Source organism: Mollisia scopiformis (genome assembly GCF_001500285.1).
Source record: "Mollisia scopiformis unplaced genomic scaffold LY89scaffold_10, whole genome shotgun sequence".
In the NCBI taxonomy this organism is placed as follows: Eukaryota; Fungi; Ascomycota; class Leotiomycetes; order Helotiales; family Mollisiaceae; genus Mollisia; species Mollisia scopiformis.
The window spans coordinates 854,534-879,494 of record NW_017263590.1 but is presented as its reverse complement, the minus strand read 5'-3'; the positions used below and the strand labels follow the sequence as shown (position 1 = coordinate 879,494).

Sequence of the window (24,961 nt, the reverse complement as noted above, 5' to 3'; positions counted from 1 at the left end):
CATCTGTCAACAAAAATATCCTTCCCTCACTTCCTCCCTCCTCCCTAAATCATATTCTCTCTCCTTCTCCATCTCCAATCTTCAATCTCTGATTTACACGACAACCACACGCAGAAGAAAGAGAGATAGATGCATGCATGTACCTAAACCCAACGCCATGCTTCAACGCAACACAACGCAACTAACTACCCTAGTAGCAAGCACCTCATAAAAAGTTCATCGTTAAAGTAGTAAGATAATCCAGACCAGCAAGAAGAAGGAAAAAAAAAACATAGAACCGATGTATGTATGTCAAGACGTTCGTTCCTTTGTGACATGGAAAGTGAAAAAAAATTACAACCCTCGATTTAATCCTCAAATCTCATCTGGTGCCTCTCCCCCCTCTGCATTTTCCTCCCCTTCTTCGGCGGGAGGTTCGTCTCCGGCTGGCTCATCGGCAGTGGCGTCCGCTTGAGTCATGCCGTTCTGCCTCTCCCACACTTCTCTCCGTATCCTTTCATCCTTAAGTTTCCTCGCCCGCTCAACCTCCTCGAAGCCTCCTGCTTTCTTCAGTTTCCCTTCTTCCACGAATGCCCCTAGTTCTTTCTGGAACTCGCCGCCTCGTCTACTTTCGAGATCTTTCTGGCGCTGCCTTTCGGCGCGCTCGATTGCTTCGAGACGGCTCTCGTGGTTGGGCTGCAGAGCGCGGACTTGGCCTAGGACACCTTCTTTTGCTTCGGCTGGATCTGCTGCGATGACGTGCCGGAGGGTCTGGGAGATGTTGCGAGTTGCATTTGCGCCTGGAGCATCTTTCATTTGCTCTTTGGTGGCTTGCTCGACGAGAGCTAACACCTCTGCAACTTCCTCGAGATCCGTTTGGAGATCCTCGTTCAGTTGCTTCTGCTGTTTCATGCTCTCTTGATCGTCTGCAACTTGGGTGAGTTCTCTCTCCCATACCTTTGTGAAGAGTGGAGATTCGCGATCCACTGCAGACCTTATCTTCTTCAAACCCATCGTTGCTTGAGCTAGATCTTTGGCAGCAGTCTCTAATTGTCGTGGCAAAGGACGAACACCGCGCGTGACAACATCTTTGCGAAGCTCTTCAATAAGATCTTGAAGATCATCCACTTGACCCACAAGGGTGTCGTATTCTGAATTAAGCTTTTTCTTCTTCTCATTGACATATGCTCTCCCAGACTCGTCATCAAGTTTGGGAATGAGTGTTTTAGCTGCTTCTACCTTGACAGAAGAAGCTTTATTGCGTATGGTATTCATGGAATCCCGAATCTCAGACTGGAAATTAGAGTAAGTCTGACGAATGACAGCCAGATCACGCTTCAGGCTCTGAACCTCGTTCAAGTGAGCTGGACTGGCCAATTTTGAGGTGTTAAATCCACTCGATCTTGCTATGCTGCCGGAAGTCACAGTTGAGGGAGGAGGTGCTGTTGCTAGCCGTGCAATCTCCTTCGCGGCGTCCTGTTGGCGATCAGAAACACGTTGAATTGCAGCTTGCTGATCATCGACGGCATTTTTCACTCCTTCAACGACTTTTCTGATGCCACCGAGCCCTTCATCAATGTGACGCTTCACTTCGTCCAAAACCTCGAAGTTCAACACCAAAACTGAGCGATCTTTTATATCGCTGAGGTCTTCCAATTCATGACGAACACCTGAAACGGGGTCTTGAATGTATATTTCAGGTAAATCGACCCCGGTACTATGAGTATTCCAAGAAAATTTGTCCATGAATGCTAGCTGAAGTCGTGCTAGGGAGAGTTCGTTGAACCCATCTTGCAGCACAAACTTCTTAACCTTTGTTTTGTACTGCAAAAAAAGAGTGAGTTCTTTCCCTGGAGGAGGAGAAGGTTCAGGCGTGAATTGGTCCCTTTGTTGAGGCTGTGGTCGAACGGTGGAAGTAGAAGATGTGGAGTGTTGGTGCTTAGGTGGCTCAGGAAATTGCTGGTCTTCTTTCTCTGGTTCAGACAATATTGGCAGGGAATCAGAAGGTGGGCCTTGTAAAGTAGCACTTAGACCGTCAAAATCAACAACGGATTGTCTAATTTTGTCTTCAGGCGTCTTTGCCATGGGGCTATCGTCTGCTGGTTGTTCCGCAGGAGGTGTGATCTCGGGAGCGTCATTCCCCTCTTCGGAGATACGACTTGGTATACGAGCAGGCGAAACATCTGTTTGTATGCGAGTTGACTGTTGTCGTACATGTCGTTGGTCCGTTCGGTTCTGTACAGCTCGCATAGACTCTCGAGCATCATTTCTCCCTCTATTCGGTATTGGAGAATTTTGTGCTGGTGGTAGCATTGGAATGCCATTTGTACCTCCAAGATGTTTTGATATCTGATAGGCGGAGTACCTTCTCGAGGCCCTTCGTTCCAAGTCGCCACCACGTTGTAAAGCCGCCAAAGGATTTTGTTGCTTGGGAGGAGGAGGTGGAGGTGGAAACCTCTCCAGCTCTGTCTCTTGCTCAGGTGGTATTGGCAATGGCGCCTCGTCTCCAGGATAAGGCGGCAAAATGGGCATACTTTGCATTGTAGAACTTGACATAGTCGAACCTCCAGAAGACAAAGACTCTCTTGACCTAACTCTGTCAGGCAGACCCTTTCTATTCGTAGATGCTGAGGACATCCTCGGGGGAATGCTAGTATCATTCCCACCTACATTCTCCCTCCCATCTGGGCCACTGTCTCCCGACTGGTAGTTATTCGCGATTCCTTGGTCTAGCAGGCTTGTAAGACCTGTGTTCCCGCTGGCAACACTGCCAACGCTGCTATTCCGAGGTATAGATCCATCACCATTTTGACTTGCACTGTCTCTCGTTTGCTTCTGCCGTAGTTTCTGCTGCTTGCGTTTCAAGCCGTGGAGTAAATTTATGATTATGTCCCGTATTCGGGGTAAATACTTCTCCAAACTTTCCACGCTTGCCTCCTGACTAAGTGTGGATTCAAGTATGTGACGAAGAAGCTCTGGAACATTGCCCAGGTCGGTGATATCGACGTTTATCGCAGAAAATGCCCTGCAAGCAATATTGAACTCGTAACCTAATCGTACATACACATCCGAGACTTGGGAATCTGTCGCTTGGTGTCGGGACCATTGTGTGAGCGTTTCGAGGAGCTGTTTGGTAGCTACCAGGAGATGTGTGACGCTCTTTTCGATCTGCGATAGTGGTGGATTTGCTGGGCTACCCTGGGGAGGCTGACTGGTCTGCAGCAATTTGATATCAGTATATGGAGCAATCTCGAGGTGGCATTAGGCCGGAGAAGATGGGGCGTGCCATGGTTGCGCCATGCTCGCTGAACTCACATTTTGCCTCCGACTCCCATTCTGTGACAATTTCGCAGACGAAGATGATGTGCGCGGTGGCATTCCAGGACCACTTGGTGACATAGACCGAGCAGGCACCGTAGGAGGAGGTCCTGGATCGGCTGCTGGCGACCTTCGTTGAATGGAGCGCTGAGCTTGCATCTCTGCGGTGCCTCAAGTCGTCGTGTTGAAAGCTCTAGCAAATCATAATATCGTCCGCGGTGAATATTCTAGCATACAGAGGTCGTCAGATTGTTGTTGCAAGGCCAGGTTATGATCTCGGAGGCTTTCAACGTGCTCTCGACTCTATTCGTCTCAGATGGTTGAGATACGAACTCGTGCAGGAGCGTGTTAGCGTGGAAACAAAGTTTATCCCCGATTTCTCGAAGCGAGTCTTCTTCACACATGGATGTGCAGATTGAATGCTTGAGGGTTGGGAGTCATCCTGTACATACAATCTATGTACTTTATTTTGACATGAACCTGGACCGGGACAAGCCTGATCGAGGTGTAGGGCAATAATGTGTCACGGTGAAGTCAACAAGATCGGGCTCTTTGGACTCTTCTGTCGTTCGCAGTGTTTTTCAGCATCGGCCCAGCCAGATTTTGGCCTCGTGGCACCTTTTGAAACTCTTCTCGTCTTCTAGAAGCATTTATCCGGCCTGGTCGTTCTCTATACCACGGACACTTGCTTTTGTCTAGGTAGCTTTTAACAAATAATGGCCTTTCTTCTGATTTTCCCCTGCATTCCGACAGGCACAGGATCGGTGGCTTTATTCTGAAGATGAAGAAAGGAGAGGAGAGCTAAGTTGCCGAGAATCCTTTCTTTCGCTTGCACCCGATAAGTCTGGCAGAGCTTCACCGTTTGGAATCCTTGAATAGATATGGAATAATGGTGGGTGAATGAAGAAATCCAATAGGACTTATTGTTTAGAAGAATGTGTTTTTAGTCTAAAGATCGATATGCAATCTAATAATTCCTCGCCTGGATGCTTCTTCATATTAGTATAGGTAGACCTCAGCACAGCAGCTTTTCTCGGAATTAGAGCTAGGACTGTACCGCATCCAATGCTGTGTGAGGTACAACTTCCGAAAACAAAGATTGGGTTCCCGTCCGCAATATCAGTTCTTTTACAATGACTTATGTACATTGTCATGCGACAGGGCGTTACTGTTTCTTTTTTCTGCTTCCAAGATCGAAGACAGAAATTCCTTCTATTGCAGAGTAAATCAAATTATTTCTTTTATTTTTGTATCTTTATCTTACAACCTCCCCCTTTTTAATCTGAAATTGGCGAACTCTGTTTGCCCAGCAGCTGGCACACTGAGCTTAATTCAGATATTGAAAGTGTGGTTGATTGATGGTGGCATCTCTGTTCTAGTGAAGTACAAGAGCACAAATCTGCTCCAAATATTCGGAATTAAGACTTACCCAGATTTGGATGCAGCGGGGTATTGCGCACTGCATATGGCTTCCTACCTAATTCTTTCTGAGGGGTTGTGGTCCATGATACTTTATTCTGGTACTTTTGATTGGGTCCAGGATAAGCAATGCCGGTGACAACTCAGAGGTGATTGGCGCCATCTAGGCAATCAGCCGCTGTAGTTCATGCCGACTTGAGAGACTTATGCTCTTAGAACAATGCTATGATCGCCCAAAATCTGGGGGAAACTTATCAGAGTGGAGTTTAGTAGGTAAGAGTGACAAACGCACGCGAGGAGCAAGCAACATGCGAATTACGCTGGCAACGTCCATTGCATTCCCCTTGACTGTCAGGTCGTTCCCTGCACATTCAAACAAACACGACACTGCCGAAGCCGTGCCCTATATGACTGCATTGCTGCTCGCATGGTGAGGACGGTTCTGCAGATATCTGGTTTGAACTGTGTGCTTGTGTGGAGAGGAGACGGAGGATACTTCCTAGACGAAGAAGACCAGCTCAGGAACTAGAAGAACGTCGTCGCATCGCAATTGCGCTGGCCGCCTATGCCCGACCTCAGCTAGACAGGCCCCAAGCACACATCAAAAAAACGTCTCTCTGGTGTGGTTGACCGACAAGTGCTGCAGAACGAAGGAACGAACGAGCGCGCGAGACAGAGCTCTCAACGACAGATCCCATCAATATCTGTCGTCTTCTGTGCTGTGCTTTTGTGCGCATCTCGCATCTCGCATCTCGAAGACTTTCCAGCGAGAGCAGAGAGGCAAGCAACCAATACCATGAATTGTAAATGTGTAGTGTGCGGTAGCGTACCATAGATTGGGTTGCATTACCTCCTCCACTGCCGGTATCCTCTGTCCTCTCCCACTTTCTCTCATCCATTCCCATCTGGACCGCTTCTGTGGGCATCTCGAAGACTTCCCAGAGGAGAGCAGGCAAGCAAGCGACCCCGTAAATCGTAAATGTGAAGTGTACGGTAGCGTACCGTAGATTGGATTGCACTACCTCCAGCTCCTCCACTGCCGGTGTCTCCCCTCTGTTCTCTCCTCCCACTTCCTCTCGTCCATTCCATCTGGACCGCCCTCGTTTCCCTCCGCTTCGCACCCACACTCACACCCACCCACATCTCCCCTACCCTCTCGATCGCCTCACCGCGCCTTCCCATTCCTGGCCTCGCCTTCCCGAGAAGGTGCAAGGGCTCTTCGCCCAGTCAGAGCCAGCCAGAGACGTCTGAGCTCAGGAAACGCTAAGCCCGTCGACCATACCGGAACGACACCTCTTTCAATCGACAACCCTTCACGACTCACTTACTCTCTTGCCTGGTCTTGTTGCCAATTCGGACGACAACTCAATCCTCTCCTCCTCCACCACCACCACCCGCGTCTCTCCTGCACGCTTCTTCATCTCCTCTCCCCATCTGCGGCGGTTGATGGCCAGAGTCTGTGTCTTCGGTCAGGAGTAGTGAATCTGCAGCAGCCGTAGTCTTTCATTCTCCCCCAGCGCTTTTTGTCGTTTATTTTTGAAAGTTGCATCGCGCACCATCGCTTGTTGGACGGCTTCTCGAATTTCACCACTTCGGCCTTTTCCACCTCACCAATCCGCCCTTCCCCATCAGAATTGTCTCGTCGACAATCTGCTGCTCGTGTTACCACCGTCGATGTGCGCAGGAGAGAGCAGGCGGGCTCCAGAATAATTTCCAATCTTCCGAGGTGAGACATCCCCATCACCAGCCTCTTTTTTGAAGTTGAACACTTCTGAAGCTTGGAGCTTCACATTCACCTTTTGCGATCTATCCGATTTTCTCGCGCAGCCCTACCTTCACCCGCAACCCACCAACTAATGCTCTCAATCAAACAGATCCCATCCTCCTCATCGACACCTCGACCTGCTGGCTAGCGGTTTGTCATCGAAACATCTCCCGATTTCAGCATTGGCACGAGCATCTACGCAGAGTTCATCTCGCGCACTACCCCATCAACTAATAGGTGAGCGATATCCTTCTACCTCTCCCAATACCCCTCCGCCGTCCTCTTCCTGCATCATATCATCGATCCCTCTCCCGCCTGCTGTTTGTGTAGCCTAGCGCCCGAGGCCGGACACGTCTTTGACCTCCTCCACCTCCTCCAAGGGTCTCTTGGAATTTTTGGCTAATTGATCCGCGATACAGAATCCAAAGTCCTCACATTGATCACTGCACGATATCTCTCCAGCACGCAGCTTGAGTAGCTTCCACTCTGCCTGCGCTTCGAATATGGTACAGGGAAAGAAGGGTAGTGATTTGTCGAACGGCACTACCAAATATCAACCATCCAACATGTCATTCCCACGCAAGGATCTGACTGGCCCCAAAGGCGAAGCCAGACAGAATGGTATATCTTTGTCTATATCCTTTGCTGGTTGCCCGTCGTACTAATTTTCTCTAGGCAACGCGAGCTCCTTCCGCACAGACAGTGCAATCTCAGGCAACCGGAACCAAGGCGAACGAACACTGCAACGATGGGTTCCCGATGCTCCAGCTGATTTCGATGGCTCTCTCGAATCGACCAGATCGAAGTCGAATGCTCCTTGGGACCAATTCGCTGAGAACGAGAAGCGCTTTGGTGTGAAGACCGACTACGATGAGAACATCTACACAACTCCACTCGATAAGGCTCACCCACAATACAAGCAACGGCTCGCTGAGGCAGACAGAAAGGCGCGTGAGATTGAGCGAAGTGTAGCCTCCAACTCCCACATTGCCGAAGAGCGCATCAGAGACAACCTTGCAGCTGAGGAGAATGGTGGTCTCGATGAAGAAGACAAGTGAGTGGATTTTGCATCACGGTAATCTCTAGACAATAGCTAACGTGAATACAGATATAGTGGTGTTCGAAGACAGGACTTCCCGCCCTTGACTTCGTCCAATAATAAATATACCCCACCGGCTAGAAGAGCTCCTACTGGACAATCCACTGTTGCTGGCGCTCCCGTCGATCCTGCTATCATCTCCTCGCAGCTTGCCCGTCCTGACAAGCCTGCAGTTGAGAAGACAAAGACCGCACCAGCTCCCAAGCAGCTAGCCAAACCTGAGGTGTCAACGCCTCCCACCACAACGGAATCCAGCTTTGCTGCCACTCCTGAGCCAAAGGCTGTTGCTACTACATCCTCTTCTGCTAGCCGTACAGCATCTCCTAAGGTCAAGCCTGACGGCGTCCCCAACGCGACGGCCACTGTTGAGCGCGATGTCACAACTGCTTTCAAGAACTTTGCTTCACAACAACGAACAAACGTTGAGAAAGCTCGCATGACCAGGGCCAGAAATGACAAGGAGATCAAGCTGAATGACCTCAAGAGGTTTGCGGATAGCTTCAAGCTTAACACGCCTGTACCTTCCGATCTTGTTTCGATCATTGCGAAAGATCCTGTCAAGCAAAAGGAGATTCAAGAGAAGGCCAAACGCAATGCTGAGGCAGCCGCAGCCAACCCCTCCGAAGGCGTGAAGCCTATTGCGCCACCTGCAGATGTTAGACCGGCACAGAGACCTGTCCCTGCTACTCATGGAGCATCACAATCGACCATATCTAATCGCCAGACTCCTAATCGCAACCCGGGTTTTGCAAACTCGACACAATTCCGAGCCCCTGCCCCAATTCCTCAATCATCTACCCAGCCCACTCGAGCACCTGGTACTCTGGGATCGCGTCTGAGAAATATCGAACAGAGCAAGCAGGCTCAAGTTCCACTCACCCCGGGCGCTGTTCATGAAGCTACCAGACAACCTCCAACTGGTCCTGCAAACAACGTCGATCCTAACTTCTCTCGCCGTTCAAGTGGCGTAGCAAGCGCTCAAGGCCCTCGATTGAATCCTCACAGCACGGAGTTCCGTCCAAGTCCCCATGCAGCTACCTTCAACCCGAATGGTAATCCTAGCTCAGGCTCTAGCCCTAGATCAGCTGTAAATACTGTTCCTCCCACTCCTATCTCTCGATCTCTACTTCGACGAAAGCCTGTTCCGGAATCTGAACGGCCTTCGATCAAGGACAAGTTTAATGCGTTGGAGTATATCAAGACCATCAAGCCAGCTCCCGAGAAGACCTGGAAGACAACTGGAGGCATGAAGCCTGCTTATGATACTTTCCCACTTTGGCGCCGTGTCGAAGATGAGGAGAAGCCAGAGTCTACCATGCACATGTCTTATGCTAAGTTGTTCGAAATGGCTCCGTTCCCACCGCAGCCAATTTCGTCTCCTAACACTACGCATGCGATGCCTCAAGTTCCACATCAGCATCAGCTACCTTTCCACCTACAGCAGGGTGTTCATAACATGGGTGCCCGTCAATCCCCACGTCAAGCACCTATGAACATGCACGCCAATCAACATGTTCATGGACCGACTCCTCCTTTCAACGGCCATGATGATCATCGTATGATGCCATCTCATTCTGCACAATCGTTTGCCTCTCCGCGTCTTCAGAACGCCCCTATGTATCCATCGCCTATGGCTCAATCTGCGCAGATGGCTTACAACCCACAAATGATGGCATACCCAGGTGCTCCGCCAATGCAGCCTCAATACCGCTCTTTGTCACAACAGCACCAATTCATACCCCAACAAGGTCAAATGGGTCCGATCATGATGCAGAATCCCGCTCCTACATTCCTCACTTCCCAAGGCATGGCTCCAGGACCCCAGATGATGTACGCTCAGGGTGGACCACCTTTTATGCCACCAGGAAACGGTCACCCTCCTCAGATGCCAGGAGTCAATGGCTTCCCAAGTCCAGGAAGAGGTGCCCCAATGATGATGAGCCAAGGTTCTCAGCAGGGTCACCAACAGCCTATGTATGGTATGACTCCTGGCATGAGCCCAGGTCCGCAGTTCGCACCTATATACCCTCAACAGCCCCCAGGACAGAGTAGGTTCAACATTCTGTAAAACTTCATATCCTATAATACTAACAATGTGCAGTGCCTATGCGTGCTTATGGCGGTCCCAACCAATTTGGTACAAGTCCCCAGCAGATGCATCAATTTGGTCCTCAGCAACACCGCAATAATCAGCAAAACGGCAACTACGGTAACAAGAACTTCCAGCCCCATGGAGCTCATCAGAATGGTCCTGCCAATAACCAGGTTCCTACCGGACCTCAGGCTCGAACATCGGAGGGCAACGAAGAGGCTAAATGAATGGCTCACCCTGTTAATTCATACAATATCTACGGCGTCGATGCTTCTGCATCACCCGTATTTACAGCTTTATAATATTGCTTTTTCCCTTTGATATGGGAAACGGTGCATATTCTAGGACGGCTGCATGAATAGAGAGAATCGTCTCGCTTTGCTTGGTCGGTGGCTGCCACTGGCAATTGTCAAAGCATCGGACATGGACGCTTTCACGTGTCATTTTGGACGCAAGTTGTGCGTTTATATTTTGCTTAGCTGTGGACATCAATACTACACCTTCGCGAAGAGATCTGATGTTGTACAGCAAAGGTTGCCGACGATCATCTCCAAACAGCTCTGAGATTGGACAATACTCCAATTGCAGCCCGGGAGGAAGGGAGGGACCATTGGCAAAGCTCGAGTCTCTTCAAGACAAGAGTCAGTGCACGTGGCGAAAGCTGATCAGACTGGCAGATGGAATCGTTAGGGACTATGGGTTTTTATCGAGGACGTGTGGAGGGTGTTATGGAGGCCTCCATTCTTGCAGATACATTCTGCTAGATGACATGTATCATAGTCTTAGGCCTAGAAACACCTTTCCACAAATAGCATTGTTTCTGTGATTCTTTGTTTGCTTGGTGACTACTTCTAACACTGCAGTAGATAGAGCCAACTTCGCTCACTCCTCATCAGAGTCAATGTGAGGTGTCAAGCCAGCTGCCTCTTCACTCGGCAATTGTCGAGGAAACCATCCATACTCCGAAAAGTCCACCAGAAGTTCCCCCAAGCTCCCCGAATTGACCGTCACGCCTTCACCCCGCAGCACCCGAGCCTGATTAGCTGCTCCAGATGGATGACCCCTAATTAAAACAATCAGTAATTATGTTCTTCATCTAGAAAAACTTGTACCTTACCTAGGCGAAATCATCCCCTTTGAATTAATAACCCGCTGCCACGGAACGTTGCCATTGTGGAAATTATGTGTGGTGTCCGAAGAGAGGTGTTTGAGGCAGACTCCCACTTGACGGGGGCGTTGTGCTTTTATTCGTTTGTATTAGCTAGAGAAAGGGAGAAAAGTAGGGAGTATTTACGAGTCCCGATCAGTTTGGCGATATGCCCGTAGCTGGTTACTTTCCCGTAGGGGATCTCTTGGATGGCGGTATAGGCAGCGTGGAAGAAGGCTTCTGCTTCGTCGGTTCGGGGCATGTTTGTTTGTTTCGTTATTTACTTGGGTTTTTGCTTCATGGTCATGGTTGATGTGAGTCAATGGAAGAAGAGGGGATAGGGGATGTCAGGTGATGGGAATGATAACTAATCGTGAAGGCCTGTCTTAGGAGGGGATTGATATGATCTTCGTTGATGCCGCTTGGAGATTCCTAATCTACTGTAGTTCTATGTACTGTAGTCGGGATTTAGGGCTTGTTTGCTGCAGCTTCGTACAGGATTCATGCTTGCGAATCGGTAAGGCGTCTGCTGCAGAGGCCCGAGATGACTTGCGAGTGGGTGGTTCCCAGCCACGCAGTTCGTGACGGCTGACGCTTGGATTTTCTTGATTGGGTTTCCCAGCCACCTGCAATCGGATTTCAAGATGGTGAATCTTTTTATTCATTACTAGAGGACTTTTTGATAATCGAGTGCTTTTTTTGAGCGCAGCAATTTGTTGTGGTGATCAGGCTCTGCAGCCTCGTTGTAGATCTCCAAGCTCGAATCAACCTGCATATTCCAACAAATATCACAATGCGAATCAACTTGAGCATCCTAGCTCTCCCGGCATCAATCCTCACCTTGATAGCTTTACATACAACCTCCGTTCTATCCACAGAAGACGACCAGTCCCCGAAACAATGGCCGTACAATCTCCCACCACACGTCAAGTACTGGCCAGAAGATCCGCCGAACCGGCGTCGGGATCTCGAAGCTATAGAGGAGCATCTGCGGTTGGGCAGGGCTCCGGTGGGAATTATGAAGATGGGGACGGATGAGGGGGAGAAGTTCTATATGGAGTATTGGCAGTTTGAGGGAGAGATGACTCTGATGGATATTTCGAGCAATACTTTAAGGAAGAGAGATGAGGAAGAGGAAGCTAGGCTTTTGGCGAATGCTTCTGCGGTGTTGGATTTTAGACCGCCGTTTATGCTGCATACGGAGGATTCGAGTTATGGGAACTTGAGAGCTCGGAGAGCTTTGGAGGCACGAAATGCTTTGGCGGTGCTGGGGAAGAGAGGCTTTCTTTGTCCAACGGGCACGGCGGATTGTTCTAGTATTGGTCAACCCAATTACTGCTGCGCAACAGGAGAGACGTGCTTCGCTATTCAGGATGCTGGGTTGGGACCTGTTGGATGCTGTCCGACGGGAAGTACTTGTGGTGGGACGGTCACGACTTGCAATGCTCCGAATACGCCTTGTGCGGATAATGTTGGTGGAGGGTGCTGTATACCGAATTATGTGTGTGCCACTGTTGGTTGTGAGTTTTTCAATTCCTTTAAGATATTGATATGTTGCTAATATATTGCAGGCGTGATCAATCCTTCTATGGTTATCACTACAGTTATCACTCAGACAGTCACACTTACAGCTTCTTCTTCGACGCAAACTAGCACTATTGTCATTACCACGACGTCAACTACTTCATCATCGTCCTCGTCCACATCTTCGACCTGTACGTCGAGCTACCAAAGCTGTCCAGCAAGCCTAGGAGGAGGATGTTGTCCAACAGACCGACTCTGCGCTTCAGGAGCTTCATGTGCCCCTCTTTCGACAACTACCACAACTACGGTATCAACCAGCACAACTGGAACATCAACAGTATCAGGCGTAGCTCCAGTCCGACCAACCAGCGATTCCTCGACCTCGACTCAGTCCTCAATAACAGGTACCACCTGCCCTACAGGCTTTTATGCCTGCGAGGCATACTATGCCGGAGGATGCTGTCGAACGGGACGAGATTGCCAAACTACCTCTTGTCCTCCGGTTAGCTCAACTACTATCATCAGCGGTACCGTAACAGTAGTCGTCCCCGTCGGCTCAGCTGCTACAGTCAATACTCCCACAGGTGCTTGCGCCACGGGCTGGTCGACTTGCTCAGCTAACGTTGGAGGGAATTGCTGTCCTAGCGGGTGGCAATGCGGGACTGCTAGTTGTTCATCTGTGGGAGCAACGAGTACTGCTGTGTTGCAGAAAGAGAGTCCAAGTTTAGGACTAAGAGATAGGGGTGTAGATGCATTCTTCGCTGCTTTTGCGGCATTTGTGGTTGGATTAATGTTATTGTAATGATAGAATTGTAGATAGATACCCTAGACTTCTTTAATACAGTTCACACATACGACAAGAGAAGCCAAGGCAAGAAACTATCATCTCGAATGTACCTGTAAAGCAACACGTGATGGCACCCCTCATAACCCCTGCCAAGGCCAAGGCATAAACCGAGCTGATGACGGAGCTTTTCGACGTGGGGCAACCCCGAACAATATTTCTTCCCGCCCTCCAACAAATACTCCTCCATCAAACTGCGACGAAACGAAACAAAGGATTCACGAACTCGTACTTCCACCTCCGGCTGTACCCCACATATGCATGCGCGTCGCTGGATTCGCAAAGGGATACTAGATTGAGCCTCCCGCTCATTCGAGATTAGAGAAGGGAATAAGGAACGAGCGATTATTGCCTGCGAATCGTGGGACGCTTATCTTGAAGCTTGGGAAATACAAAATAGAGAACAGCTCTGCGAAGGGAGAAGAGAAGGAAAGAGATAGTCAAGATGGCGGCAGCTTCAGCACCGGGTCCCGCGAGCGGACAGACGCAAACTCAAGTCCCAGCTCCGCAAGGACAGACGCAGACGCAGACTCAGCAGGCGGTGTTGCATTTAAGAGGCGCGACGAGGCAGAGTGAGGAAGTGCAGGGCGGGGAGACGAGGAGGAGGATACAGTGGGCTGAGGACGTGGTTGATAACGAGGGGATGGGGAAGAAGAAGAGTAAAGGTAACCACATACCTCTCGTCCTACCTCTTGTCTGGAGATGGTGTTGATAGAAGATAGTATGCTGCATATACCACGCCCCGAAAGGGATCGATGAGTCGAGCGACGAGAGCTCGTCGGATTCGAGTGGGAGTGATAGTGATAGTGGGGATGATGGGGCGGCGAGACCCGCGAGGAAGAGTGGGTGTGGACATGGACATGATCATGGAAAGGGGAAGGGGAAGTCGAGGGCTAGGAGTCCGAATGCGTATGAGAAGATGCCGAAGCCGAAGGGGGGAGCGCCGAAAGGGTGATGTTGTTTCTCGAGGTCATAGCGTTTTGGGGTCATGAAGGCCATCTTATGATTGTATGATTGGGAAAAGGATCTCGGGATAGAGATGGAGTTGCTGCATTGGGAGGCGTTGGGCATTTGTACCCTGGGAGAGGAGATGGATGCTTTGCTCATTCCGTGCCAGAATCGAAAGCTTTCATGATTTGTTCTGCGAATCTTGTTTCTGCTGTGCTTCTGTCCTCTCTCTATGGTTATCTCTATACTACTCTGTATCCTCGAGACTACTGTTACTTTTAATCTTCCAACGCCTGGCCATATCTTCAGCGTGTTGCTGAAAAGATTATCTTCCTGAAGATACTTGAACATCCATACCCCTATAAATGAGTGGTGAAGTAATATCATGCACCGTTTAGTGGCAGTCGATCACATCTCTGATGCAGAATCTTTGGACCCATTGTCTACGGCAGTAAAAATCCTCACATCAAGGCATGTCTGTCTTGCACGATCGTTAAGTTGAGTAAACTTTCATACAACTGCGTCGTCTCTACAAGCGCTCAAGAACATAACTATATACAACAGAAAGTCTGAAGGTGCAACCCTGCCACCCAGTAAAAATATATATAAGAAGGTATAAAACCGGTCCTTCAAGACCTTCTCCTGTGAGCACTGTCCACAATTTATCTCGATGCAGCTCCGGACTGCTTTCCCGCCTCTTAGCATGAGGCTCCCGAGGGTACATTCTCACAAGCGCTGCTCGTCTTGCCGCCAGTGATAGAGACGCCAGACCAAGTCCAGTCTGAGCATGCTCCAGAAGCACACAGGATATAAATATTCGTTGCATCCGAGTCAACCGTGCCGGTTACGTCTTCGACGGTGAGACCGGTGATGGGGACTCCGTCGGTTGGGGTGCCTAGATTATATTAGACTTTGCAGTTATTGTAAATGGATGATGAGACCTACCGGTTGGGCTACCGTTCTCGTAATCTTGCTCGAAGACAATACCATAGTCGGAGATGCCCGACATGGTGATGGATTTGAAAGTTACGCCGGAAACAGAACCGGTGGCTCCAGAGACGGTCTTGATGCGGATGCCGTTCTCGGAGTCGGTGACGGATGAGCTCTCGATGAGGACTGTTTCGACAGTGTTGTCATCGCGTCCACCAACAGAGCCTGTGAGATTGTGTTAGTCATCTGAATTGCATGTTGAGTATCTTTAAAAAGAGTAGCAAGTTGGAGGACTTGGAGAGTTAGGTGTGGAGGCTTACCGATAGAGAGACCGTGGCCTCCTGAGCAAGTTCCGCCAGTGAAGGTGATGCTGGTTCCCGAGTTGATGGCAAGGCAGTCATCTTGGTTCTTCACTATGGCACCTGAAATTGTGATGTCGGATGAGTCGCCTCTATACTGTTATTAGCTCTTTCACTCATCAAATAAGCCACAGACAACACTCACACATCATATGCATCAGTGTTGTGGCCCAGATCATCAGTATCTCCAGCAGAATTATCGAAGGTAACATCAGAGATGGTAAGGCCCTCTGACGAATCGATAGAGAAGCATTGGACTGGGGTGTTCTTGATGTTGAGACCGGTAATTGAAGATGTTCCTTTGAGACTGTGGGCGTAGAAGAACTTTGGCTTAGTCTTGCCTCCATTGCTTCCTTCACCATCCCACCATAAAGCGCCATTACCGTTTAGCTCATGGCCGGAAGCACCCGATACCTTGATATCGGTGCCGGAGACAGAGAACAGAGGACCACTCCATTCCTCATATTCCCATGTCGTCGTTCCTTCGAAGATAACCTAGTAACATTAACAAGCACTCTGCGACCTCTTCTGGATGTGCTCACTGATGTGCCTTCGGTCAGATCTGTCAGGTCAAGCGTTGTTCCTGAGGGAACAGTGATACCATCAAGGATGATGGTAGCACAGTCAGCCTTGGACTTGCTGGCTGCAGAAGCAGCAGTAAATGTGCAGGATGCACGCTTGTGGAGAGCAGCAGCGTTTGCAAGATCAGGGGCAGCTGTTGGCATAGGAATAGCAGAAACAAGCACAGATGCGGTGCTGAGAGCCAGCCCGAGCGCTTGAAGTAATTGGACCATGTTGAAGAGAGGGATGGCTAAGGGATCAAGAGATGAGGAAGGAGATAGCCAAGAAATGTAAAGAGTGATGAGGCTTGGATAGAGTATGCCGAGAGGGCCAAGGAGAGCTTGTTATAAAGGCTTGTGGAAAGACTGTGCTTTCTACTGCGGAGTTAGTGCCCACATAGAGCTCTGTCGAAGATATAGCAGAACCCCATTTTTACTATTGTAGTACTACTGAATGCCATAATCTTGGACGATATGTGAGACACAAAGGAGATCTCCGAGAATCCCAAGGCTTCTCTTGCGATCGCTCACCAAAGAACGTGGTGTGTTTACGGGAATGGCAGGTCATCCCAAGTCACCGTCCACCTACGGCCCTGTCGAATATGTCGATCTTATGTCGATGTTTTGAGGCTCTATGAAGGGTCGTTGGTGGAGAATCAAACAAAAAGGGGCACATCCTCGCTTAAGTTTCGAGTTGATTAAGCTTGAAAGTAGTCGGGACTAGTAGTGGGGTAGCGCTTTTCACATAGCTGACTGGTGGGTTTTCGTTGCTGGGGTGGACCTGTTTTATCCTCAAATCAACAAGCTCCCTCCTTGCTCGGGACTTCCCTTTTCCTAATCAGCTCGAAGTGAGGAAATGGCCGACGAATGTGGAAACATGTCAAAGCTCCTTCCCAAATCAATCACCGCTTGGCGCTGGTGTCGAGAACAACAAAAAAGAGTTTTGCTCAAGTCGAGCGTCATCTTAATCTTGGACATTTTTTCATGCGAGGAAGGTTATCTTATCTCCCGGCTTCAAACTTGTCCGTAATGAGCGAGGCTCAGTCGGATGGATGGTGGACCCCTAAAACTCTATCTCTTGAGAAATTCTTGCGAAATCACATCGCAATTAATGAAGAGCGCCACCGATCTTTTGTTATTCGAAGTGGTCCAATGTCTAGGACATGGAGAGGAGCCGCATACGCGTCATACTTCGAAGTAGAAAGTTCTACCGCATGGTCTGTACGTGTTCTTCTTCTTGGCAAAAGCACTTTCTCCAGATCCCAAATCCCATGATCATGTTTCCCCCCTCTCAACCCTAGCAATTCACCGATCTTATTGGTGGCTTTCCCCATCAGAGCAAACGACTACGAAGAAGTCGTGATCTTCGAAACGAAGTGCAAGTGCGATCCCTGTTGCTCAACCCACACGGATTCTGGTAGAGTGTTCATGTTTCGAACATCCTGTAAAGACCCGCTCGGCACTCTATCCACCACAGCAAGCGTGGAAGAATTTCGTCTTCGTCCGAATTTGCACTCCACCTAACGGCGAGGCGCAGCGACTTTTGAGAAGGTCTTTAAAAGTTCTGGACTGCACATCTAAGAGGTGGAATGATATCAATCCTTGGAAATCTCGGGAGATCACCTGGCAAGGCTAGCACGAAATGCAGGACAGCCTATCCTTGCAAATCTGTTCCCCACACTCTTCCCCTTGCTTAGATATTGTTAGTCCCTCGGCGTCCATCTGATCTGAAGCCACCGCGGCACTTGTGGGCCTTGTGTGTGGACTCCTCCGCGTAGTACGTCCTCCTCCTTTCCACGAAGATAATTATTCCATTAGTTTTTCTTTAAAGGCCAAGGCCGTTCGTTCTTTATTCTCCTTCGTGGCCAACCTTCACCTAGCTCCTCATCTTCTCTTCATATGCTTCTATAATCATGCATCTCTTCTTCTATATTTCCGCATTCGCTACTGCAGTCTTGGCCACTAGTCGGACCACTGCTCCTTCAGGAGCTATAACTGTTGGATCTGGCGGGACCTATTCTACCGTAAGTGATTATTTTGAACATTCTAGTCCACACAGCTCATTATATTAGATTCAAGACGCCATTGACTCTTTGAGCACAACATCCACCACAGCTCAAAGTCTTTTTATCCTTGCTGGAACCTACACGGAGCAAGTCACCATTCCATCCAGAGCTGCGGCGCTTACCATCTATGGATACACCACGAATACGGCATCATACACCAGCAATGTGGTTAACATTGAGCACAGCTCTTCTCTTGCCAGTGGCGCCTCGAGTGACGAAGCTACTGGCACTGTGATCAACGAGGCTGCGAACACTAAGTTCTACAACATCAACATCAAAAACACCTATGGGGAAGGTTCTCAAGCTATTGCCTTAGCCGCGTACAACACCGAGCAAGGTTACTATGGTGTCGGTCTTTACGGATACCAAGACACTCTCCTGGCAGAGACTGGCAACCAGGTCTACGCAGCCTGCTACATTGAGGGGGCTGTTGACTTCATCTTCGGTCAACACGCCATAGCCTGGATCGACAGCTCCGATATTAGAGTGTCAGCCGGTGGTGGAGCTATCACCGCCAATGGCCGTTCCTCTTCATCAGATGTCTCTTATTACGTTATCAACAAGAGCTCTGTTGATACAACTACGAGCTCAACTGCCACTTCAGGAACTGTCTTTCTCGGTCGGCCTTGGTCTGAGTATGCCCGTGTCTGCTTCCAGGATACTGTCTTGAGCAATATCATCAACAGCGCTGGCTGGGAAGAATGGAGCAGCAGTGAACCGAATACTGAAGACGTGACCTTCGAGGAATACGGAAACACTGGCGATGGAGCATCAGGTACTAGAGCAAGCTTCTCCACTAAACTTAGCTCAGCTCTCAGCATCTCCACGATTCTTGGTAGCGGCTACGCTGATTGGGTGGATACTTCTTATTTGGCATGAAGGAGAGGAAGGTTGAAGGATGAGTGGGCGGTGGAAAAGTTCGCTTCGATTCAACAGTATATATTGGCATCTTGACGTGTCTCGAGAATATGTCCCTTTCTTCTTTGTATATAGGAATTTCATGAACTTGGAAGGAATTATCTCCTAGAAAGAGCTCATAAGTTGTGTTTTCCTTTCGAACTTGTGCCAACCCTCAGAATAGAACACACAAGCACAAACGTTGGATGTGAATAGTACTTGAACTTAATCAACTTCGTAGCACTGCTCAAACATTCTTAGCACTGTGACTACACTGAGAGAAAGAATTGTGAAGAAATGATACACCAGTGACGGTGAAATCGAAGTACACGTGGTGCACTTGGCTGAGACATAGAACGGAGGAGGAGTTTCTAAACTCCGATGGCACTTAGCGTCCGCCGTAAAAAAGTGCTAAATTGCATCACTTTGAAGAGTATCCCTGCAAGCTCACTAACCTGGAATGAGCCTCAAATTTATTTTGGCTTCCCGTCTGTCAGACCACAATACCTCACACAACGTCCATTATTTGACTGCAGTGGTTCTAGCAATGCTTTGTGCTTAACCTCTCCTCTTGTATTCTCTTCAAATTTCTTTCATTGCACCTGCGGAAACAGACAGTTGAGCGAAGCAGATACCCTTCCGGCGGAAATATCGGACAACAACGGAGGAATACACTCCCAGAGAAGGGATATCACATCTCACTGGGGCGCACGTTCTGCAGACACTTTCTTCAGACCGACCGTTATTATAGCCTGCTCTTGAGAAGTGGCTCTTGAGTTCAACACACCTCTTTCAGTCTCTACATTCCCCGGCGCAAACATCCTCGACCAAAATGCTCCGAACCACCATATCTGCTGCTGCACCTCGATCAGCAAGCCGCCTTCCTTCAACTATACGATCGAGCACCCGTCCATTCTACTCCCCAATAAGAACTCCACTCCGTTCCGCCCCTCGACGAACCTTCTCCACTCCACCCGCCTCGAAATCCTCCACCTCGTTCACATTCTCTTCTCACGGAAGACCAACTCTACACAACTCGACCATCCTTCGACAATTTCAGCAATCCTTCCGAAACTTCCATAAGACTCGTCCACGGCTCAATGGCGCAGCTCCCGCGAGTGAGGAACCCACTACTCTAGGCGGACGATTGAAAAAATTGAGTAGGGAATATGGATGGTCTGCTGTAGGGGTGTATTTTGCGTTGAGTGCGCTGGACTTTCCATTTTGTTATTTGTTGGTGAATTCTTTGGGGACTGAGAAGATAGGTGAGTTTGGATTATTCTTTTTGCTAGTGTGTAGTGTCCAGTCTTGAGGTAAGGTGAAGGAGGAATGGAGGGAGAGAGGAGAGCCGAGAGCCCAGGCCTGGAGGAGGATGAAGAAAGCCTCATGTTGGGGAGATGCTACTCGCGCCGAAATTGTACCCTGAGAATGGCCATATATGGACGAATTAGATGAGCGATGGCCGACCATTACACGGCAATGGAGGAGACCACCAAAACAGGAGCTGTGGCAAGCGAGAATCGATGACAGATTAGACGACTTCAACAGCCAAAGTCTGGTCAAGGAGGAGCCTCTGGAGGATATTCGTCCAGCTCTACTCCAATATACACGCCCATCGACTTAAGAGAGGGTGGAAAGTGTGCTGGAGGATACAGGGTCATTTCGGGAGTGTCGCGAAGGCTCAGGGAGCTATGAAGCTCTGTTGTCGTGTACGTATCGGTGGAAAGGGCTCCCGAACAGCCATCGAGTCTGAAGAAGCGCTGTCTTCCTCGGTTCGGAGCTACACGCTTGACACCAAAATCGCTGGATTCGAAGAAAGTATCTCACTCCGGACGAATACGGACGAGACCCTAACGAGTGACCAAAGGATCATTGCGCCGCCAAGACAGAGGAAGGGTGACCATGGAAGTCGAGATTATGGGAACCAGATGCTGGTTTTGTACCTAATTGAGCTTGCAAGATGGCTTCGCCACCTACGAGATCGCCGCTCGTAGTTGAACCTTGGGCCTAGCTGGCCGATCCGCCTCACCGCGTGCACTGGTCCGGCCGGGTCTTTTCTTCGGAGGAGCCGCATGCCCTTCACTGGGTGTGTCGGGGAATCAGGACTTTTACTTTGAAAAAGTTGGAGTGTTCAAAGCAGGCCTATGCTCGAATACAGCGTAGTGGTGGCACCTCACCACGCTTCTTGGCCTCTGCATTTTCCTCGTCGAGCATCTTTGCACAATGTGTGTTGGCCTATGTCTAGATTCGACTATGACAAGCTCTGCGAGTTCAAGAAGCTCTGGTATTGGTCTTGTGTGCCAATGGGCCTGTTGAAATTGGCACTGCTACAGTCGTTCTTCGAGTTCAGACTGGCTCTGAGGCGCCTTGACGGTTGCGGCTGACATTTCACGGAGCGGGACGAGCATCGGCACCTCTCCGTGTACTACTCTGCCGCTTTCCTTAGCGGTCTGGGTCGCGCCTGGGCTCCACGATGTGCAGCAGATGATGCTGATGTTGCCCTTCTGGAACGCTGTTTCGATGGCGTGACGGTCTCGAGGATCGATACCAGCATGGTGAAAAGCCACACCACAATTGGTTATTTCCTGAAATTTTCTACAAATTACAATCAGCGAGGGCTCAGAACATGATACTCGAAAGCTGGAAGTCTCACCAAAACAATAGATCCATTGCTGCTGCGTGTAAAGCTCTTTCGACCGGTCGAGTTGTTCGGGTGCGAAGGGCTGAATGGGGATATTGAGTAGAATGTGGAGGTTCAAGAATCACTCGAAATCAACAATTTCAAGGCTGGGCTATCCTTAGTCTGGCGACCGAAGTGAGCTTCACTGCGGCCAATCGTGGGCTCTGGATTAGTCGACGAGGAGGCTCCACCTTCCATGGCACCATAGACCGTATGCTGAGAAGTGTCCGATTAACGACAAGTCACAACTGCGACTTGAAATTTATACTTCGGGCAAAATGATCATACGACGGAACATTATTTGGAGCCTGGTACTCCGTCTTACCTTAATGGTGTATACTTTGGACGATATTGATGGAGGTCTTCACCTGTACTAGAGAGCCTCAAGATTGGACACTACACAGACCAACTTTTCTTTTGTCTACATATCAAACGTGACGATATACTAACAAAGAACAGGAGAATGGGAAGAATTTATAGTCTCAAACGTGAAGCGCTTCATTCCTGAGCCGGTCAAGCAAACATGGAACGACTGGCGTGGCTCCATGAGAAAGGCCGAGCATGCCATCACAGGCGAAGAGGATGTCAATGAACATATCGACAAGGTCAATGAGCAAGTGAAAGCAGCGGAGGTACCTTCAAACGCGACTATTGCTTCTCCCCAGACTTCAGAGACGACATCTGACGGAGACAAAACCTCGGGTTCTGATGTATGGGGCGTAGAGAAAGCTAGAGAGGAACATAAGCGCGATGCTAGTAAGTTCTCCCGACTCTCCTCAGGCTGTTCCTACAGTACCACATGATATCTCTAGAGGCCACAGAGTGCTGATTACAACTAGGTCTGGCAACACAACTAGCAATAGCATACGCAATTCACAAATCCTTCATCTTCGTTCGAGTTCCCCTTGCAGCAGCCGTCACACCCAAGGTTGTCCAGACCCTTCGAGGTTGGGGCTGGGATATTGGCAAGCGAACTACCAAGGAGGCAAAAGCGATTAAGCGAGCGTCCATGCCAGTGAAGCCCAAAGCAAGATGGGCTGGCAAACCAAAGACGAAATGAAGAATAGAAGAGGAGGCGTGTATAAGATATTGAAACGCTGTAAATACAGTACATATGTATAATAAGGAAAGACCATGGTTGAAGCGGTGGCAATCTTTGTGGATTACAAGCATGGCGATGGTAGACTTGGGAGCATGAGCTGTGTATGATTTGAGTAATGACCTAGATGAGGACTGTTCTTGTATACAGAGCGCAGAGAACTTTAGCTAAGGAGAGCTTTAGACGAACAAGATATTTCTCCTCTCGTTTAAGCTGATAATATCAAATCCCTTCAGCTCTAAATTCGTTCTATATACTTTCCTTTCGACATGCGTACGATTTTCCGTCGCAAGAGGAAAATATCACTTCTTTCCTATATATTGAGTTCTCTCGGAGTCCTAGTATTCTCTACCAACGGAATTTCTTCAAAACTTAGATCTGCAGAAGTGCCAAGGAAGTGGCAAACAAGATTCCAAACGTTATGACTTTGAAGTAGGAGTTGAAGCAACACGCTAAAGTTAAGGAATCTAATTCTAGATTCGCCATTCTGGTGTACAGTAGGAATTACAGTCATACGGGATCTTCCTCTGGATTTATCTAATTCTCACCTCACTCGAGTCATCTGTCCCCAAAGATTCCTCCTCCTCCTCCGAGTCGCCTCACCAATCCCGACCCCGTCCCCTCATCAAACTTAGAGCTCCGCCAGCGCCCTGCCCCTGCATCCCATCACCATCCCAAACCAACTCCGAAACTCGTCATTCAACACTATCTCAGCCCTATCGCCCTCTTCTCCCACCACAACAGCACCAAATACGCGCAATCGGGTCGCACGTTTGGCATAGCAGCCCGCGTCGTCAGTTGGGACGATATCTGTGGTTCCCACGGCGCGGCACGTTGCTTCTAGTGTTGCTATTTCGAGACCGCGGTGCGCTTAGTTGATTGGTGGTTCCCGCGCCTCTTTTCTTCTTGGGACGGGGGACGGGGGACGGGGGGGTCCTTTTATTGGGGTCGGGACGGAACAGGGAAGGACTAGGTGGGTTTGGTGCCTCTTTTCAGCCCTGGCTCCAGGCCTGGCTGGCATGGTTCATCTGAATGAGGACTGCACTGCTTCGGGCACAGGTAGGTCTGATCTGATCTGATCTGCTCTTCCTTCTTTATCGTCTAATCTTTTCTCTCTCCCTCTCTCGCTCGCCGCTCACTTTTTATTTACGAATTGTGATCTCTCGTTCTACGATGTCTTCTTCGACTGTGTGATTGATTGATTGAAAAAAGGCGGTTTCACATCTGCTGCAACTGTGACGCTGAGATCCTGCGTGCGTGGGGATTGAGCCTCGCGGAGAGCCTGACGCGATTCGATTTCTTGGGAAACGAACGGACGGACGAACCAACGGATTGTACCGCGGTTGCTGGATCTTGGGGGAACGGTGACACGAGCTTGTTCCTTGGGCTTGGGCGTGGAGTCATCACCGAGCTTCTGCTGAGGGCGTAGGAGATTGGGTTGGGTCTGCTGCTGCTGGATTTCTGGTCTTCGAATACTAGGCTACCGTTCGGGACTGGCTGGCTGTTAGTTGCTGGAGGCGTGCGCCGGGCGTGTGAGTGTGTGAGTGAGTCGGATGTATGATTCTCTTCCGATCCAGACGTTGTAGCCTGGTGGTTATGCTTCAAATGCTGATATACTGGTGCAGTTAGGACGTTCGTGACCATTTTCGCATTTTTTGTTACACACTTGAGAGTCGGAATTTAAGCATATCTGGAGAATGGCCAACAATGGCCCAGGAGGCTCTTATCCTTACCCATATGGCGGGAGCACGAGTTCGAATAGACCGGATCTGAAGCACCAAGTCTCTTCTCTATCCTCGGTGAGCTCGATGGAAGGGTATGATGGATCTGGACACAGGGATTCCATGGTTTCTTTGCCATCTCCTACGGATGAACATACCAGATCAACAGATGAAGTGGATATCAGTCGTGTGAGGTTATCGTCGACTGGAAGCTCGGGAATCAGCTCACCCTCTGAAGCTTCCAGGAGTGGGAGCAGGCTGGCAGGACTTCTTCCAGATACTCTTCGTGTTGGGACGCCTACTTCGCCTTCCACCAGGAGTTTCAATCCTTTTCGAAGCTCTGCACCGGCATACGAACCACTCTCTACCCCGTCTTCGAGCAGGCCTTCTTCTAGTGGTAAATATGGAGCAAAGAGGCTATCCAAGAGGAGGACTGGATCCAGTGGTTCTCTACTTGGCTTGACACATGGGACTATACAAGAAGAGGAGATAGATATGAGTCTGTTGAGCTCTG

The 24,961-nt window shown here is 49.4% G+C and overlaps 10 protein-coding genes across 10 annotated transcripts; 6 read left to right on the top strand and 4 right to left on the bottom strand.

Moving 5' to 3' along the window:
- Positions 1-43: 43 nt before the first annotated feature.
- On the bottom strand, positions 44-3,640 carry LY89DRAFT_41485 (AIP3-domain-containing protein). Its single transcript, XM_018207358.1, has 2 exons — positions 3,295-3,640; positions 44-3,195 (listed from the first exon to the last, which is right to left on the bottom strand). Exons 1-2 carry the CDS (start codon positions 3,454-3,456, stop codon positions 355-357), a joined length of 3,003 nt encoding a protein of 1,000 aa, XP_018072543.1. The 5' UTR covers positions 3,457-3,640; the 3' UTR covers positions 44-354.
- Positions 3,641-5,413: 1,773 nt separating this feature from the next.
- Positions 5,414-6,275, bottom strand: LY89DRAFT_668369 (uncharacterized protein; the record flags this gene model as incomplete). The annotated part of the gene is made up of 4 exons (XM_018213039.1): positions 5,414-5,650; positions 5,719-5,933; positions 6,041-6,173; positions 6,273-6,275. 4 exons carry the CDS (start codon positions 6,273-6,275, stop codon positions 5,414-5,416), a joined length of 588 nt encoding a protein of 195 aa, XP_018072542.1.
- Positions 6,276-6,984: 709 nt separating this feature from the next.
- Positions 6,985-9,899, top strand: LY89DRAFT_583060 (uncharacterized protein; the record flags this gene model as incomplete). Its single annotated transcript, XM_018209193.1, has 4 exons — positions 6,985-7,102; positions 7,157-7,535; positions 7,596-9,628; positions 9,682-9,899. The coding sequence occupies 4 exons, from the start codon at positions 6,985-6,987 to the stop codon at positions 9,897-9,899; spliced, it is 2,748 nt and encodes a 915-aa protein (XP_018072541.1).
- Positions 9,900-9,930: 31 nt separating this feature from the next.
- On the top strand, positions 9,931-10,680 carry LY89DRAFT_41315 (uncharacterized protein). The gene is made up of 2 exons (XM_018207348.1): positions 9,931-10,130; positions 10,201-10,680. Exons 1-2 carry the CDS (start codon positions 10,027-10,029, stop codon positions 10,496-10,498), a joined length of 402 nt encoding a protein of 133 aa, XP_018072540.1. The 5' UTR covers positions 9,931-10,026; the 3' UTR covers positions 10,499-10,680.
- LY89DRAFT_684122 (DNA binding methylated-DNA--cysteine S-methyltransferase) lies at positions 10,441-11,315 on the bottom strand. The gene is made up of 3 exons (XM_018214819.1): positions 10,967-11,315; positions 10,790-10,913; positions 10,441-10,735 (listed from the first exon to the last, which is right to left on the bottom strand). Exons 1-3 carry the CDS (start codon positions 11,079-11,081, stop codon positions 10,555-10,557), a joined length of 420 nt encoding a protein of 139 aa, XP_018072539.1. The 5' UTR covers positions 11,082-11,315; the 3' UTR covers positions 10,441-10,554.
- On the top strand, positions 11,256-13,206 carry LY89DRAFT_684121 (uncharacterized protein). Its single transcript, XM_018214818.1, has 2 exons — positions 11,256-12,339; positions 12,391-13,206. Exons 1-2 carry the CDS (start codon positions 11,613-11,615, stop codon positions 13,143-13,145), a joined length of 1,482 nt encoding a protein of 493 aa, XP_018072538.1. The 5' UTR covers positions 11,256-11,612; the 3' UTR covers positions 13,146-13,206.
- A 127-nt stretch (positions 13,207-13,333) lies between these two features.
- LY89DRAFT_717783 (uncharacterized protein) lies at positions 13,334-14,454 on the top strand. The gene is made up of 2 exons (XM_018218368.1): positions 13,334-13,852; positions 13,910-14,454. The coding sequence occupies exons 1-2, from the start codon at positions 13,633-13,635 to the stop codon at positions 14,140-14,142; spliced, it is 453 nt and encodes a 150-aa protein (XP_018072537.1). The 5' UTR covers positions 13,334-13,632; the 3' UTR covers positions 14,143-14,454.
- A 302-nt stretch (positions 14,455-14,756) lies between these two features.
- On the bottom strand, positions 14,757-16,220 carry LY89DRAFT_706736 (putative endo-polygalacturonase; the record flags this gene model as incomplete). The annotated part of the gene is made up of 5 exons (XM_018217549.1): positions 14,757-15,030; positions 15,081-15,290; positions 15,386-15,516; positions 15,570-15,919; positions 15,967-16,220. Coding segments are annotated over 5 exons (1,142 nt in total), but the record flags the coding sequence as incomplete, so codon positions are not given.
- Positions 16,221-17,781: 1,561 nt separating this feature from the next.
- On the top strand, positions 17,782-19,025 carry LY89DRAFT_781266 (carbohydrate esterase family 8 protein). Its single transcript, XM_018222468.1, has 2 exons — positions 17,782-18,008; positions 18,057-19,025. The coding sequence occupies exons 1-2, from the start codon at positions 17,898-17,900 to the stop codon at positions 18,927-18,929; spliced, it is 984 nt and encodes a 327-aa protein (XP_018072535.1). The 5' UTR covers positions 17,782-17,897; the 3' UTR covers positions 18,930-19,025.
- Positions 19,026-19,395: 370 nt separating this feature from the next.
- On the top strand, positions 19,396-22,959 carry LY89DRAFT_644138 (uncharacterized protein). The gene is made up of 3 exons (XM_018211821.1): positions 19,396-20,212; positions 22,087-22,383; positions 22,467-22,959. Exons 1-3 carry the CDS (start codon positions 19,780-19,782, stop codon positions 22,685-22,687), a joined length of 951 nt encoding a protein of 316 aa, XP_018072534.1. The 5' UTR covers positions 19,396-19,779; the 3' UTR covers positions 22,688-22,959.
- The last annotated feature ends 2,002 nt before the right edge of the window (positions 22,960-24,961 follow it).